Source organism: Lepus europaeus, chromosome 16, assembly GCF_033115175.1.
Source record: "Lepus europaeus isolate LE1 chromosome 16, mLepTim1.pri, whole genome shotgun sequence".
NCBI lineage: Eukaryota > Metazoa > Chordata > Mammalia > Lagomorpha > Leporidae > Lepus > Lepus europaeus.
In genome coordinates this window covers 35,870,093-35,886,236 of record NC_084842.1, presented here as the reverse complement: position 1 = coordinate 35,886,236, position 16,144 = coordinate 35,870,093, and the positions used below count along the sequence as shown (strand labels likewise).

General features: G+C 38.8%; 1 protein-coding gene across 2 annotated transcripts in view; it reads left to right on the top strand.

Annotated features, from left to right (window-relative positions):
• CEP44 (centrosomal protein 44) overlaps positions 1–13,830 on the top strand; it is a 46,533-nt gene extending 32,703 nt beyond the window's left edge. For both annotated transcript variants that reach the window (XR_009868182.1, XM_062212840.1), the window contains one exon: positions 10,986–13,830. Coding sequence is in view for 1 of the 2 variants with exons in the window: in XM_062212840.1 (XP_062068824.1) it covers positions 10,986–10,995 (10 nt within the window). In the remaining variant the exon portion in view is untranslated. The remainder of the gene's footprint in view (positions 1–10,985) is intronic.
• The last annotated feature ends 2,314 nt before the right edge of the window (positions 13,831–16,144 follow it).

The window sequence follows — 16,144 nt, the reverse complement described above, 5'->3', positions numbered from 1 at the left end:
CCCATGAAATCAGGTTGACCATATTTTACTTTTCTAAGTCTGTTTCAATTTTGAAAAGAAAACATTTTTGAAATTTTCGTATAGAAAACAAAAAAAGGTAAGTCTTTTTCTATTTTTTTTTAAGCAGGCAGAGTGGACAGCCAGAGAGACAGACAGACAGACAGACAGAAAGGTCTTCCTTTTTCCGTTGGTTCACCCCCTAATGGGTGCTGCGGCCGGCACACCATGCTTATCTGTAGCCAGGAGCCAGGTGTTTCTCCTGGTCTCCCTTGCGGGTGCAGGGTCCAAGCACTTGGGCCATCCTCCACTGCACTCCTGGGCCATAGCAGAGAGCTGGTCAGGAAGAAGAGAAACCGGGATAGAATCCAGCGCCCCAACTGGGACTAGAACCCGCTGTGCCGGCGCTGCAGGTGGAGGATTAGCCTATTGAGCCACGGCGCCAGCCATATCCTTTCTTTATATAGTGTAAATATATACAAAATCATTCTATACTATCTTGACAACGTAATCTTTGGAAAAATAAAGAAAATTTGGCTTCATTGAAGTTATTTATGGGATGGCCAAATTATTGATTATTCTTTTAGAAATAGCAGAAAATTTTTCTTTCAAATAATTTCATAACTTGTAACAATCAGCTGTTTTTTTCCTAAGATTTATTTATTTATTATTTTAGAGGCAGAGAAAGAGAGAGAGGGAGAGACAGAGAAAGAGGTCCTCCATCCACTGGTTCACTTCCCAGATGGTTGCAACTGCCCGAGCTAGGCCCATCCAAAACCAGGAGACAGGAACCAGGAGCTTTTTTCTGGGTCTCCCACGTGGGTTGCTAGGGCCCAAGCACTTCCCAGGCCATCAGCAGAGATCTGGATCAGAAGTGGAGCATCTGGGACACAAACTAGTGCCAATTTGGGATGTTGGCATCGCAGGCAGAGGCTTAGCCTACTGCTCTACAGAGCCAGCCCCAATCTTTCTTATTAATTTGAAAATCTTGAAAAGGTGAGGCAGGGAGGTCAGAGAGAGATTATCTGCATCTATACAATTAACTCTTAGTTAACTGGGATTTTCATTAACTGTATACCCCTAATTCTCACTTAAAATGTTTTATACTACCAAAAAGAGGTTGGCTTTTTTGTATTATGTTCTGAATAAGTCCGGATAGAGATCATACAGGAATATTGTAAAAAGTGCATGAGGGAAAAGACTAGGATTTGGAAGGTGTACTATGAACTATGAAAATTCTAGGCAAAGCTGAGGACTGTTGGAACAAGTGGTTCATCATTTTTTTCATTTTACCATTTTGAATGTGATGATTTTTTTAAATGCAATATATTCCTTAAAAATAAAACTGGAAAGGCTTTGGAACTGTGTTTTATGGTATTTATTACTCACAGCTTTATATAATTGATAGGCACTTGGGAAACATTAAAAACTAAAGAACTTTGTCAGTTTCACAGACTACAACCTTTTTTGAGTTCAGAGAACTTTGTAGCTTTAATCTTTTTTTTTTTTTTTTTAACAGTCCTCAGGTTTGTCTGTCTCTTTGAAGCTGACAGATGTAGAGGGTGAAGTGGTGGAGGTAGAATGAAATGTTAAGGCCAGCGCCGTGGCTCACTAGGCTAATCCTCCGCCTTGCGGCGCCGGCACACTGGGTTCTAGTCCCGGTCGGGGCACCGATCCTGTCCCGGTTGCCCCTCTTCCAGGCCAGCTCTCTGCTGTGGCCAGGGAGTGCAGTGGAGGATGGTCCAAGTGCTTGGGCCCTGCACCCCATGGGAGACCAGGAGAAGCACCTGGCTCCTGCCATTGGATCAGCGCGGTGCGCCGGCCGCAGCGCGCCTACCGCGGCGGCCATTAGAGGGTGAACCAACGGCAAAAGAAAGACCTTTCTCTCTATCTCTCTCTCTCACTGTCCACTCTGCCTGTCAAAAAAAAAAAAAAAAGAATGAAATGTTAAAAAATTTACAAAATCAAAACCTTAATTTTTCTATCACCTGAGCTTTAACATGTAGTGAAAATGGCAGATTTCTTATACTACTCAAAGAAGGAAACAATCTGGAAAATCATTATAGTACTGACAGTAGTAGTAACACTGAGCACATGCAGTTATTTTTATTAGGAATTTAAAAAAAAATTCCATATTAAACTTTATCACGATTTCTGTTTATTTCTAACATTTATAGAAATGGAGACTATATAAATATATATATGTCTTTTTCCTTTCAAAGTCCATTCAATCACTAATAAATTAATTTGATTTTGCTTTTTAATTTTTAAGTGTAAAATGCTAAACTCAGTATTTTAAAATTCAGAACAGAGCAATTACTCAGTGAGTATAAATTTCATATTATTGGATAGGTGTTAAGAAGAAAAGGAGAGAATCACAGTATGATTCTGCCAGGAAAGTTGGAAAGCCTGGGAATTAGAGTGATGAGAAGGCTGAATGTTTTGAAACGGTCCTGATTTGCAGGTTCATTCCTTCAGTTTAGTTATTTTGTACTGGAAGTGCAGTTAATTATTGAGTCATTTGATATAGCTGTTCAACACTCATGAGGTGTTAAAATCCTGAGAGACACTTTTGGGAATGTACCAGAATTCTCTTCTGCTTGTTCTTTGTCTCTGGATTGTACCATGCAATCTCTCATTTATACTTTTAAAAAAAATTATTATTTATTTATTTGAAAGGCAGAGTTACAGAGAAGGGGAGAAACACAGATCTTCCTTCCAGTGTTTCATTCCCCTGATAGCTGCAATGGCCAGGGCTGGGCCAGGCTGAAGCCAGGAGCCTGGAAGTACATCTAAATCTCTCACATTGGTGACAGGGACCCAAGCACTTGAGCCACCTTCTGCTGCTTTCCCACGCACAGTGGTTTAGGGAGCTGGAAGGGAAGTAGAACAGCTGGTTCATATGGGATGCCAGTATCATAGGAGACAGCTTAACCCACAACACTGCCACAACACTGATGCCACTCAACTTACTTTTTACTTCTGTAGTTTACCAGTGAATTTTACTCCTAGTACATCCCTTCTTTCTGGCATCTCAGTGTACAAGGGGCTTCAGAAAGTTCTGGAAATGCGCATTATGAGAAAACTATGCATGGACTTAAAAGTCTGCATCAAAATAAACTATGAAATTTTTAAAATTATCTTTGTACAGTGTTTGTATTTTTGTTATCTTTTGGCATCTCTACTAGGATATTTATTGAAGAAATTTTCAGATAAGCTGTGTGATAGGTACTAGTAATTATAATTGTAAGACTTTTCATTTGAATTGCTGTGGAGTTGGAATTTGTCATTTTTAGATCTGTTACTTGCTTGCCTTTTCATTTTTCCCATCCCTACCTTGATGAGGAAGGATTATCTTCTATAAGTCCTAATTTAAGTGGTTTGGATTATGGTTTTTGTTTTGTTTTGTTTTGTTTTGTTTTGTTTTGTTTTGTTTTGACAGAGTGGACAGTGAGAGAGAGAGAGAGAGACAGAGAGACAGAGAGAAAGGTCTTCCTGTGCCGTTGGTTCACCCTCCAATGGCCGCTGCGGCTATCCTCCACTGCACTCCCGGGCCACAGCAGAGAGCTGGCCTGGCAGAGGGGCAACCAGGACAGAATCCGGCACCCCGACCGGGACTAGAACCCTGTGTGCTGGCGCCGCAAGGCGGAGTATTAGCCTATTGAGCCTCGGCACCGGCCTGGATTATGTTTTAGTGCACTTTACTATTGTAGGCAAAGTGTTACCGTCTATCTCAGGGTCTTTGATTGGGCCTAAGAATTGAATTAGCTTAAGGTAGATCAACAGGAGAAACATACAGATTTTTACATGTACATGGGAACCCTGTAGGAAAATGAAGCTCCAAGGAAAAGGCAAAACCTAGATGTGTATATTTCAGGTGGGTATTATGGCAAAGCAATTTAACTGCCAGCTAGTACGCCCACATCACATATTGGAATGCCAATTCGCACCCTGCCTGCTCCACTTCTGATCTACCTTTCTGATAATGTATCTGGAAAGTAGCAGAAGATGGCTCAAGTATTTGAGCTCTTGCCACCCATTTGGGAGATCCAGATGAAGTTCCTGGCTTCTGGCTTTAACCTGGCCCATCCCTAGCTGTTGCAGGCATTTGGGGAGTGAACCAGTGGTTGGGAGATCTTCGTCACTCTGCCTTTCAAATAAATCTTAAAAAAAAAAAAGGTTATATAGTGGTTGAACAAAGAGTGGAAAATGTGGGAAATAATTTAAATGTAGGAGGAGGCTAAGGAAGACATGGATTGTTTCAACATGGACGCCACAGATTTTTGTCAGCCAGAACTACTCTGGTAACAAAAATGTTTTTTCTCTCCTTGTTCATGGAGGACTTCTCCCCCTTCTTCCTCTGCTTCTTCCCCTTCTCCTTACTCTCCTCTCCCTCCTCTTCCTTCCTTCTTATTTAAAATTTATTTATTTGGGAAGCAGAGTTACAGAGAGAGGAAGAGGGACAGAAAGAGAGATCTGTCTGCTGGTTTACTCCACATGACTACATCAGCTGGGTCTGGCCAGGATGAAGCCAGGAATTCATTCCAGTCTCCTATACAGATGCAGAGCCCCAAGGACTTGAGCCATTTCCACTGCTTTTCCAGGTGCACTAGCAAGGAGCTGGATCAAAAGTGGAGCAGCTGGTGCTTGAATTGGCGTGCATATGGGATGCTGGTGCTGCAGTCAGCAGTTCAACCTGTGCTACAGAGCCATAGCACAGGCCCCATGGAAGGCATATTTCTTAAGGAAAATTTCTCTCTGCTGATAGGAATATTTCTTTTCTGGTACAGGGGTGTACTTGGGGAAGAGTGTCCCTTTCATGTCCTCTGTTTTTCAAGTACCTTTAGTTCAAAATAATCCTTATGCCAAAAGGGCATATTTCCTAGTAGCACATTTCTGTTTCCCTATCTCAGCTGAAGGTAACTGCTGATACTAATCTCTCCCTACCTCAGTACTATTACACGGTACTATCTTGTTTCCTTTAAACTATTTCATCCATTTATCTCCTTTCCCATTGCCACTATATTCCTTCACATTTTTTTCTCATTCTTTCCTTGTGCATTTCAGTGATCTACCTACTTACATCATGCTTCCTTGAGGGTATACAGAGTACTACCAAAGGGTGTTTCTTAAAAAATATTCCTTTGATACTGCCATGTTACTGCTATAAATGGTTTTTTGAGTTTCTTATTCCTACCGAGACTACTTACACTGAACAGCAAAGACTTTTTTTTTTTTTTTAAGATTTATTTATTTGAAAGAGTTACAGAGAGGCAGAGGCGCAGAGAGACCTTCCGTCCATCCCAAATGTCCGCAGTGGCTGGAGCTGGGCCGATCCAAAGCCAGAAGCCAGGAGCTTCCTCTAGGTCTCCCACATGTGCAGGAGCCCAAGCACTTGGGCCATCCTCTACTGCTTTCCCAGGCCACAGCAGAAAGCTGGATTGCAAGTGGAGCAGACGGGACTTGAACCAGTGCCCATATGGGATGCCAGCACTGCAGACTGGGGCTTTAACCCACTGCGCCACAGTGTTGGCCCCCAGCAAAGAGGTTTGTTGAAGTCTGTACCTTTCCAGATCATCTCCAACAGTTGTATGGGGAGTCTATTTATATAATAATGGGACATAAGAAAGAGTGTCCCCCAATTTAAGAACAATCTTCAATTTACTCTGTTGAAACATGAGAGGAGGATATGGCACAAATGTTTGTTGTTTTGTCTAATTGGTCCTAGACTGGATGATTCTTATAAGAATGTAAAATGTAGACCCACACTCCAGATTCTGCAAGGTCCCAAGAACCCGAAGTAATTCATAGGTACCTTGGGTTTAATAAACTCTGGTTTATATAAGTACTTTTATATCTCTTGCTTATTAGCATAGTTAACATTTGAGTCTAAGCCTTCAAGTTCAGATTCCTCTGAATTCCTTTCCTCTAAATAAGTGCAGCTTTTTATAATCCATGTTTAGTATTTTGAACTTTTTAGCATCATTCAATGGATAGAGTTTTAGGGTTTTAAATACATTTCAGCAAGCAATTTTCTTAAATTATATGTAGTTGAAAGTTAAAACATCCTTTCTTCAAAATTAACTGATAATTTTGTACATAAAAATGTTAGGACCTCCTCAGTAATGATCCTTTCCAAGAGGATCTAGATCATAACAGTATCGTTTATTCTTGAAATACTTGCATTTATACTGAGAAATTTGCTAGTTTTTTGCCTTTAATTCTGTTGCCTAAAGTGTACTAGGCAAGCTTCTGCATACATACTAGCTTTTCAGTATTATTTCACAGAGTGACCTTTTCAGAGGCATAAAAAGTGATTATTAGAAATCCACATTTCACATTTAATTTAAAATTCAGTGATATATTGTCTTACTAACTTTTTCTAAAAACCATTTTTCAAGTATAACCCAATTTGAAAGGTGTTAAAATGAAGAGGAAAAAATGTCTTAGATTTAAGAAATTATGACATTTAGGAAGCAGTATCAATAGATGAATTAGGTGTGAGAACAGTGACAGGGGAGGGAAACAGAAACCACTAAGAGGCCATAAACTACCCAATCAATACGTCTTTCCTCAACTTTACCATCTTTGTTGAAGCCTTGATTTATTAATTACAATATTATTTCTGTTTTCAATTTTTGGTTATTATTGTTTGTTGACATTGAAACTAAACAATAATACCACAGCTGAAGACACTATTGAGCATCAAAAACAAACATTATAAATGTTTAAAATTTGGAAGCATATCCATATCCCAATTATGCTTTTCTTCATTTTGTATAACTTTTTGAATCACTGTGTTCTCTTCTGCTTTTCTCTCTTAATATATGTACTTTTTCAGGTTTTTATATGCCCACTTTATAAATCCTGTTCCATCTGTCTGCATCTTTCCTTATTTTCCACTGCTTGTTTCCTATCTTTATCACATTGTCTGGCTAACTTCTATTCATCCATAGGGATTTCACCACTTGGGACTCCTGCAACCCTATTGGAGTGCCTGTATTTGAATCCTTGTTCTGGTTCCAGCTTCCTCCTAGTGTGCAGTGGGAAGCAGCAGATGAGAACTCTTGCCAGTCACATAGGAGATGTGGGCTGAGTTTCCAGTTTCTGAGCATGTGGGGAGTAAACCAGCAGATGGGAGATTTCTGTCTCTGTCAGTCACTCTACATCTACCACTCATAAAAGAGACAGAATACAAGATTTTTGACAGGGGCCAGTAGGAGGGTGATGTAGAAAAAAACAAAAGAAAGTACAAATTTTCAAAATTAATAGAATTTGGCAAAGTTTTTGAATACGAGCTCAATCTATATAGGAATTAATTTTCTTTCTATTTAGGAGACTTACTATATGTGAACAGATAATTAGCAATACCTAGAAACAGTTATAATAAAAGATGTGTGTGAACTTCATGTAGAAAAGTATAAAACTTAAGTAAAATAAAAACATAAATAATTGGAGTGACAAACTGTTTTCGTGTTAAGACTCAATAAAGATTGTTAATTCTCATGGGGCCAGTGCTGTGGCGCTGCAGGTTAAAGCCCTGGCCTGAAGTGCCAGCATCCCATATGGGCTACGGTTCTAGTCCTGGCTGTTCTTCTAATGATCCAGCTCTCTGCTGTGGCCTAGGAAAGCAGTAGAGGATGGCCCAAGTCCTTGGGCCCTGCACACGTGGTAGACCCAGAAGAAGCTCCTGGTTCCTGGCTTCGATCCGCACAGCTCCGGCCATTGCAGCCATCTAGGGAGTGAACCAGCGGGTGGATGACCTCTCTCTCTGTCTCTACCTCTCTCTGTAACTCTGTCTTCCAAATAAATAAAATAAATCTTTAAAAAAAGAAGATTGTTAATTTTTACCCAATTTATAATTTCAAAGAATTGTTTCAATCAGTCTTGATCACCCACCCCCCCCCGCCCAAAAAAAAAAAAGTTTAGGTTTATACAGATTAAATCAGAGAAAGATAAAAAAAATAGCTAACACAATTCTGAGAAAGAAAAATAGGGAATAGAAGATTTGTCCTGTAAGATATTTAAAATTACCATAAAGCCATGATGATTATAACAGTAGTTAAAACTGTAGTGGTTACAGGGCTGACAAATAGGCTAGTTGAGGAATAGAGAGCTCCAAAGCTGATGCTGGTTGGGAGGCCTACATCTCATGTTGGATTGTTTGTGTTCAAGTCTCGGTTCTACTTCTGGCTCCAGCTTCCTGCCAATATGCACCCTGAAAGGAAACAGGTAATGGCTCAGGTGGTTGAGTCCCTGCCATTCACATGGGACACCCTTCTGGATTCCTGGTTCCAGCCTGGCTCATTTCTGCCTTTTGGGGGCATTTAAGAAATAACCAGAAAATGAAAATCTCTCTCGGCTCACTTGGCTAATCCTCCACCTTGCAGTGCTGGCATCTCATATGGGTGCCAGGTTCTAGCCCCGGTTGCTCCTCTTCCAGTCCAGCTCTTTGCTGTGGCCCGAGAGGGCAGTGGATGGTGGCCCAAGTGCTTGGGTGCCTGCACCCGCATGGGAGACCAGGAGGAAGCACCTGGATCCTGGCTTTGGATTGGTGCAGTGCCAGCCATAGCGGCCATTTGGGGAGTGAACCAATGGAAGGAAGATGTTTCTCTCTTTCTCTCTCACTGTCTATAACTCTACCTGTCAAATAAATTAAAAAAAAAAAGTTATGGGAGGGGGAAGCCATTGTAATCCATAAGCTGTACATTGGAAATTTGTATTCATTAAATAAAAGTTAAAAAAAAAAAAAGATATAGGTCGGCGCTGTGGCTTAACAGGCTAATCCTCCGCCTTGCGGCGCCGGCACACCGGGTTCTAGTCCCGGTTGGGGCGCTGGATTCTATCCTGGTTGCCCCTCTTCCAGGCCAGCTCTTTGCTATAGCCTGGGAGTGCAGTGGAGGATGGCCCAAGTCTTTGGGCCCTGCTCCCGCATGGGAGACCGGGAGAAGCACCTGGCTCCTGGCTTCGGATCAGCACAATGCACTGGGCGCAGCGGCCATTGGAGGGTGAACCAATAGCAAAAAGGAAGACCTTTCTCTCTGTCTCTCTCTCACTATCCACTCTGCCTGTCAAAAAAAAAAAAAAAGACATTGAATTTAAAAAAAAAGAAAATCTCTCTCTCTCTCTGCATTTCAAATAGACAAATATGTAAAAAAATTTAAAAGAATATGATACATGATAAATACTGCATTACATATTAGTAGAAAAAATATGGATTATTCAGGAAATAGTTATAGGAATACCTAACTGTTCGTGTGGTGCAAATGATTTTAGAGTCTTGTTTTACACTATTCACAGTTTCAGGTTGATTAAAGACCTAAATGTGAAAATAGAAATGAATGTGCAATATCAAAGCACCTGCAAACTAAGTTTGTATTTCAAAACGTTTTAGATGACTATTTGAACATTGAAGTTGGAGAACCACTGGTTAAAAAAAAAAAGATTATAACATTGAGATGGGTAAGTGGTTTTTAGAATGCATAAGCCATAAAAATTTTTATATTAAAATCAAATGCTTTTATTACTGGCTAAAATGAGAGAAATTTCTTTTTTAAAGTTTATTTATTTGAAAGGCAGAGTTACAGAGAGGCAGAGGCAGAGAGAGAAGGCTTCTATCCACTGGTTCACTCCCCAGATGACTGCAACAGTCAGAGTTGCTTTCTGAAGCCAGGAGCCAAGAGCTGCTTCTGGGTCTCCCATGCAGGTGCAGGGGCCGAAGGACTTGGACCATCTTCTGTTGCTTTCTCAGGCCATAACAGAGAGATGCATAGGAAGTGGAGCAGCTGGAACTCGAACTGGCGCCATGGGATGCTGGCACTGCAGGCAGCAGCTTTACCTGCTATGCCACAGCACTGGCCCCGAGAGCAATTTCAAGGACTGGTTTTTCACATAGACATAGTTCTGCAAATATGTTTGGCTGACAGGTACTTTAAAATCTTTAACATCCTGCATCTATTGCCAAATAGGTGACAGAAACCTTAAACAAACTTAAACATAAAAGGGAATTTATTAGTTCATTGATCTGATGAGGAATGGGAACCATAGACATGGCAGAACCCAGAAATCCCACCAAGAAGGAAGAGAAGGAAAAAAAAAAAAACCAGCTGAGTTGTGGCTGTGGAGTATTTCAACACTGAAGGGTATTATGATTAGGCACTGGGGCTAACTATTATCAGAAGCCATGGTACAAGTGAAGAAGAGGCAGCTCAAGCTCATGACTGCCTTACTCCAGCCTTGCCATTCTCCTGGACATCTACCCACAGTGTATGCTGAGGAATAACTGCCCGAACCTGGGAAAATGGCAACAAGGTTAGATTTAACACCTCCGAAACTATGGACAAAGCACCAGATCAATGAGAACTGTGTTAGTGCCCGTGGTTATGACCTGGGTTTCAGGCCTGATCTCTAGGGTCAGAGATCTGTTCGGCTCCTTTACTTGTAGTGGAGATAATCTTCTCTTCCACTTTCAGTCTGGAAAGCCTTTTCAGCCTCAACTGACAAGAGCAAACTGCCAGTCATGAAGAATGGCAAGATCTTCCCTGTCCATGTATTTTTCCACATTGCTCTTTGCTATACTTTGCCTACTTGACCAGACCTAGTTCTTTGCAGTTAGAATAGATGAAAACAAATGGTTCCAGTGTTGTATTTCTTTCTTTCTTTTTTTTTTTGTCACTATCTACAATGGAATAAATGAGACAAGGTAAGCTGGCAGTCTCGGTGCTCCTGGCACAAGCAAAGGTCTGAAGTGACTGACCAGAGCCCTCAATTTGCACGACTCCACTCCATGGCCAAACTCTGGAATGACCTCGCTGGAGGAGGAGGACAAAGCCTCCAATATTGAGGGTACCAACTGTGCCACTCATGCCATTCCAGTGTATTTCCACATCCTTCATTTTCTTATGGCTGTGGTAGAGATTAGGGCTCTATCAGAGTTCCTGGGGCAAGTAACTTAACCTTCCTGAACCCTGGTTTCTTTCCCTTTGCAGGCAAGTTTGACTCTGTGCCTTGGAAACATGGGAGGTTCCAGAAGTTACTGGAGAACTCTTGTAAAAATACAGAAGTTTAAGAAGAACCCTAAGAGTGCTAAGCATTCATCCCCCATGATTCCCACTTCACACCTCATTCTCTACTTACAGATTTTGCTTTTGTGATTCACCCATGTGATTTCATCAATGAAATGAGCATTTGAGAAAATCTTTAAAAAAATTGTCAAAATGGGAGATAATAAACCAAAGATGAAGTGTTTGCAATATGAATAACCAACAAAATGTTAGTATTCAGAATTTACAAAGAGCATCTATAAGTGAAAACAATCCAATAGAAAAGAGTACAAAAGACAATAGGAATTATGCAGAAAAAGTATCTTGAGTGAGCAATATACACATGAAGAGATACTCATCAGATTTATAAAATTTTAAAATATAAAGTTTTGCTGATTCTATAGTCAAGGGGAGTTTTAAGTTCTCTTGGAAGTGCAATCAAGGCAACCACTTTGCAAAATAATTAGCGAAGTCTAATAAAGTGAAGATGTACATATGATTACAACCAGCAGCAGCAACTGTGATGTATACCTTAGATAAATTCTCTCACAAATACTTTAAGAATATACAATATTCATAGCAGCATTGCATGAAATTGCTACTTTGTAATTACCATTAGTGAGAAATGAAACTGAAGATGAAGAGTCTTGCTTATTATTATTAGGCGCTTTGCCTTGTGAGACAGTGAGATGCTTTGGTGTAGAGAATCTTGCTTTACAAAGGTTGCTCTTCGGAGAATTATAAAAGGATGAGTTGGGGGCCAACATTGTGGCAGAATGCTGTGACACCAGCATCCCATATGAGTGCCAGTTCAAGTCCCAGCTTCTCCACTTCAGATTCAACTCCCTGCTAATGTGCCTGGAAAAGAAGTGCAAGGTGGCCCAAGCAGTTCTAGATTCCTGGCTTTGGTCAGATCCAGCCCCAACCATTGTGGCCACTTTGGGAGTGAACCAGCAAATGATTTTCTTCCTCTCCATCTCTGTAACTCTGCCTTTCAAATAAATAAACGAAAAGAACAGAGGTAGAAGCAGGAGGGCTGGTTAGGGAAACATTACAGTGTCCCAGAGATAAAGGAGGACTCAAGGTAAATAGCAGTGGAGATAAAAGGACACCAAAAAGAGATACACAAATAGATGGAATCAAGGAATTATCTATTGACTAAGTGGGAAAGGGAAGTGAGAGGAAGGAGGGGAAATAAGAGGAGAGGAAGGAAGAGAAACTTGTGTTTTGGATAAATGATAGTTACCAAGAGAATGTTGACAGTGATCCCATGGAAAGTCATTTTTGAAGAGCACTATTTTCTAATGCATGCACTAGAATTGTCTTCAATCTTTAATTCTAGGAAATTAAATAAACACATTAATTTGTTGGATAGGCTTGTTTATACGTGACTGAGTTTGGTACAAACAATGCTTTAGTTTCAGTATAGTTGAAAATAACTTTTGGGGGCAGGCATTGTGATGCATGAGGATCTGCTGCCATTTGAAATACTCAGGTACGATATTGGAGTACCTAGGTTCAAGTCCCACCTCAGCTTCCAATCCAACTTCTTGCAGTTGCACACTTGGAAGGCAGCAGATGAATAGCTCAAATATTTGAGTCCCTGTCTCTCATGTAAGATATCCAGATTGAGTTGTTAACTCTTGGCTTCTGTTTGGCCTAGCCCTGGCTATTGTGGATATTTGGGTTGTGAATCAGTGGATGGAATGTCTTTCTGTCTCTATTCTCTTTCTAGATATGCCTTTCAAATAAATATAAACAAATAAATAAACTTAAAATATTTTTGGTAGTAATTTCACAAGCTTCTGAGAGACTCAAATACAATCTTTTTTCTTAATACTACCTACCATGGCCTCTGATATGTCATGGGACCATCTCTGTCATTCCTCTTCAATTTTGGACTCATTTCATTTCACATTGTTCATTTTAGTCAGAGAATTGAAGGCCATAATTTTAAGATTTATTTATTTGAAAGGGAGATGGGGAGAGAGAGAGAGATCTTCCACCTACTGGTTCACTCCCCAAATGACTGTTAGAGCCACAGCGAAGCCAAGCCAAAGCCAGAAACCATCAAGAACTCCTGAGCTGTCCTCCACTGCCTTCTCAGGTGCATCAGCATACTGCTGGATCTGACAGCAGCCAGGACTCAAACCAGCATTCTGATAGGAAAATGCCAGTGTTGCAAGCGGCAGCTTAACCTGCTGTGCCATACACTTACCCGAGAATTGTCTTTTTACTTTGTTTTCCCTACCTATATGTCTACAAAGATGGCATCAATTGCTCTTTTCCACTCCCAAACCGTGATTTAACAATATAAACTGAAACAATTTTTAATCCAAAATTACATAGAAAATGTTATAATAAACAACTGATATCTAAGTTTAGGATGTGCAGAGTTATGACCAATATACTTTCCAATTTTATTAGGAAGATAAATCAGAATGAGTTGAGAAAATACTACAGGATAGCAATTTTCTCAAACACATGCACATAAAAAAATTCACACATTTCACCAAGAGTTAGTAAGTATTTTCAGAAAAGTTGTTAGCCTTTCCCCTCTTAGTACAGTTTTAGTTGTAAAAGCTGAAGAAGACATATGTTTTAAAACTTTTTGATATATCTTCAAAGTTATAAAAGTTATAAAGTAGTCAATGCTAAAATATATTTGGTAGTTTAGCAATAATGTTTTGCCTCCAGAACAATGTTCTCACACTGTATAGCTTTAAGAATGTAGTTTACTCATGAGAACTAAAAATGTTATGTTTTGAGAAACCAAAGGGAAAAAGTTCAAAAGGTAGTCCATGACTTTTTTTTTTAGGTTTATAAAAAGGATAAGACTGTTTGGATTATGTTCTCTGATTTAGTAAAAAAAAAATGCTAATGAATATATGTTAACCTTCAGGTTATCATCATTCTTACTTAAGATAGATTTATATTAAAAATAGACTACTGAACTATCTTGTTAAATTTTTAAAGATGAGTTTGGATGACTTACAAATAACATCCTCTACCCTTAGGTCAAAAAGAAAATGTAAACCCACATTTTTAAGATAAGAATACTTACTATAGTTTCAACTTTGGTAGTTTCTATTAAAATGACTATATAAGAATATACAACATTTTAAATATTTTTACTATGAATATGTTCTGAATTTATAACATTCATTTTTCAATATGTTCAGTGTTGCTCATTTATTTTTATTTAATAAAATTTTTAAAGTATGAAGAGCAAGTTGCCCCCAGAAATAATCTTTATTAGTATTTTGGTGTATCTTATTTTTAACTTTTCTTTCTATTTATGTGGCTTTATGTGAATTGTAAGGTTATTTTAAGTATATATTATAGTATAGATGTAATTTTATTTTCTTTTAAGGAAAGCATGACCATTTTCCACATCCTTAAATGTGCTTTTAGGTGCAACATCTGGATTTTAATAGCTACAAAATATTATCTCCTAGAAGTTCAACATACATTTAATTTTTTTCAATGTGCCAGGCATAACACCATAATCTTTTGAGTCATTTCTCTATGTGTGTTTTGCTGGTCATAAAATTCCTTAATATAAAAATTGCCACAGTAAACATTTCTATACATAAATCTGTGATGATAAATCTATACATAAACATATCTGATGATATGTCTTTAGGGTATACAATGGTGAAGTTACTTGTTTTCTGTTGGTAGTTTTACATCCATAAAAGTCATACTCTTCTATGAGAGTTTTTGTTTCAATGTACATGGACCACAATTGAATATTTTCTTTTTAAGTCTCTGTTCACCAGTACATAAATTGTGCTGCTTCATTGTTATATTTATTACTTTTTTATTAAAATAAGACTGTTACATAGATGTCTTATCCTCATAGTTCCTCACCACAGAGGAAAAATATTGAACATTTTAGCTATTTGTTGTAGTATCCACATACAAATGTATTTCACAAAGTTATGGAAAATGCATATTATGAAAAAATGCAAAGAGTGCACAGTTTTTTCACTAAGATAAACTTTTCTTTTAGTTCTATTTTTCCACAAATGTTTTGAAGTACTCTGGTATTTCTAAATAAGATGGTTATAGAATGTTTTGTTTCTTTGATTTACACTAGGCATTATGTTTGGACTACCTATTACAGAAGAAGGGAAAATAGCACTCTGATACTGCTCTAATTCCTATTTTCTATCCTGCAAATATGTTTGCATTATATTTTAACCTAAGAATAATCTTCTCACATGATTACTCTATCTTCTTATTCAATCTGGGCTGCTCTCTCAGTCTACTACATTCCTTTAATCATTGAGTTTTCCCCAGCCTCTCTCCTGTGTTTAAATCTCTGTTTCTTGTATCCCATGGCTTCCTACTCTTGCTGTATTCTGATGTTTTAGTGGAGCTCATTCACTTAGTCCAGAAGCTCACTATTTTCTGTCTGGAAATCTAATTCCTCTTCAGCTCTGCTCCTGCATTGGATACAGGCTAATCTGGCTTTTTTTCTTCCTGCTATACAGATAACTCTTGCCCATTTAATTTTCATTTTCCATAACTCTCTTAAAACATCTGCTAATAGCTTACACCCATATTATTCATGTGGATTTAAAGTTTTTATATTCCTTTATTTAAAAAAAAAGTTTATTCATTTGAAACAGAGTTAATCTTCTACTGCTCTCCCAAGTGCACTAGCAGGGAGCTGGATAGGAAGTGGAGCAGCTGAAACACTAACAAGCTCCCATATGGAATGCTGGCATTGCCAGTAGAGGCTTAACCTGCCATGCCACAATACCAGCCCCAATATAGCTTTTGTGTTTCTTTATTGTCATCATAAATGAGGGCTATGGAGATAGTGGGGGAAACAGGTTTTCCTGAAATAGAAGTTCTGCTTTATTTGCTTAAATATTTTTATCAGCTTTAGAAAAATTTGTAAGCTTAGTACAATATCATAGAAAAATTCATTACAGAAGTACCAGTCCATGCATATGTTAAATTTTATAATTCAGAATGGTGAAAAAGACAAACATTTACTGAGAGATTTAGGAATTAAGTTCAACAATGAAACCAGCAGGGAAAAACCTGCACAGGGGAAATAAGGAAGTGTTCTGTTGGGTTGTTAGGTACAG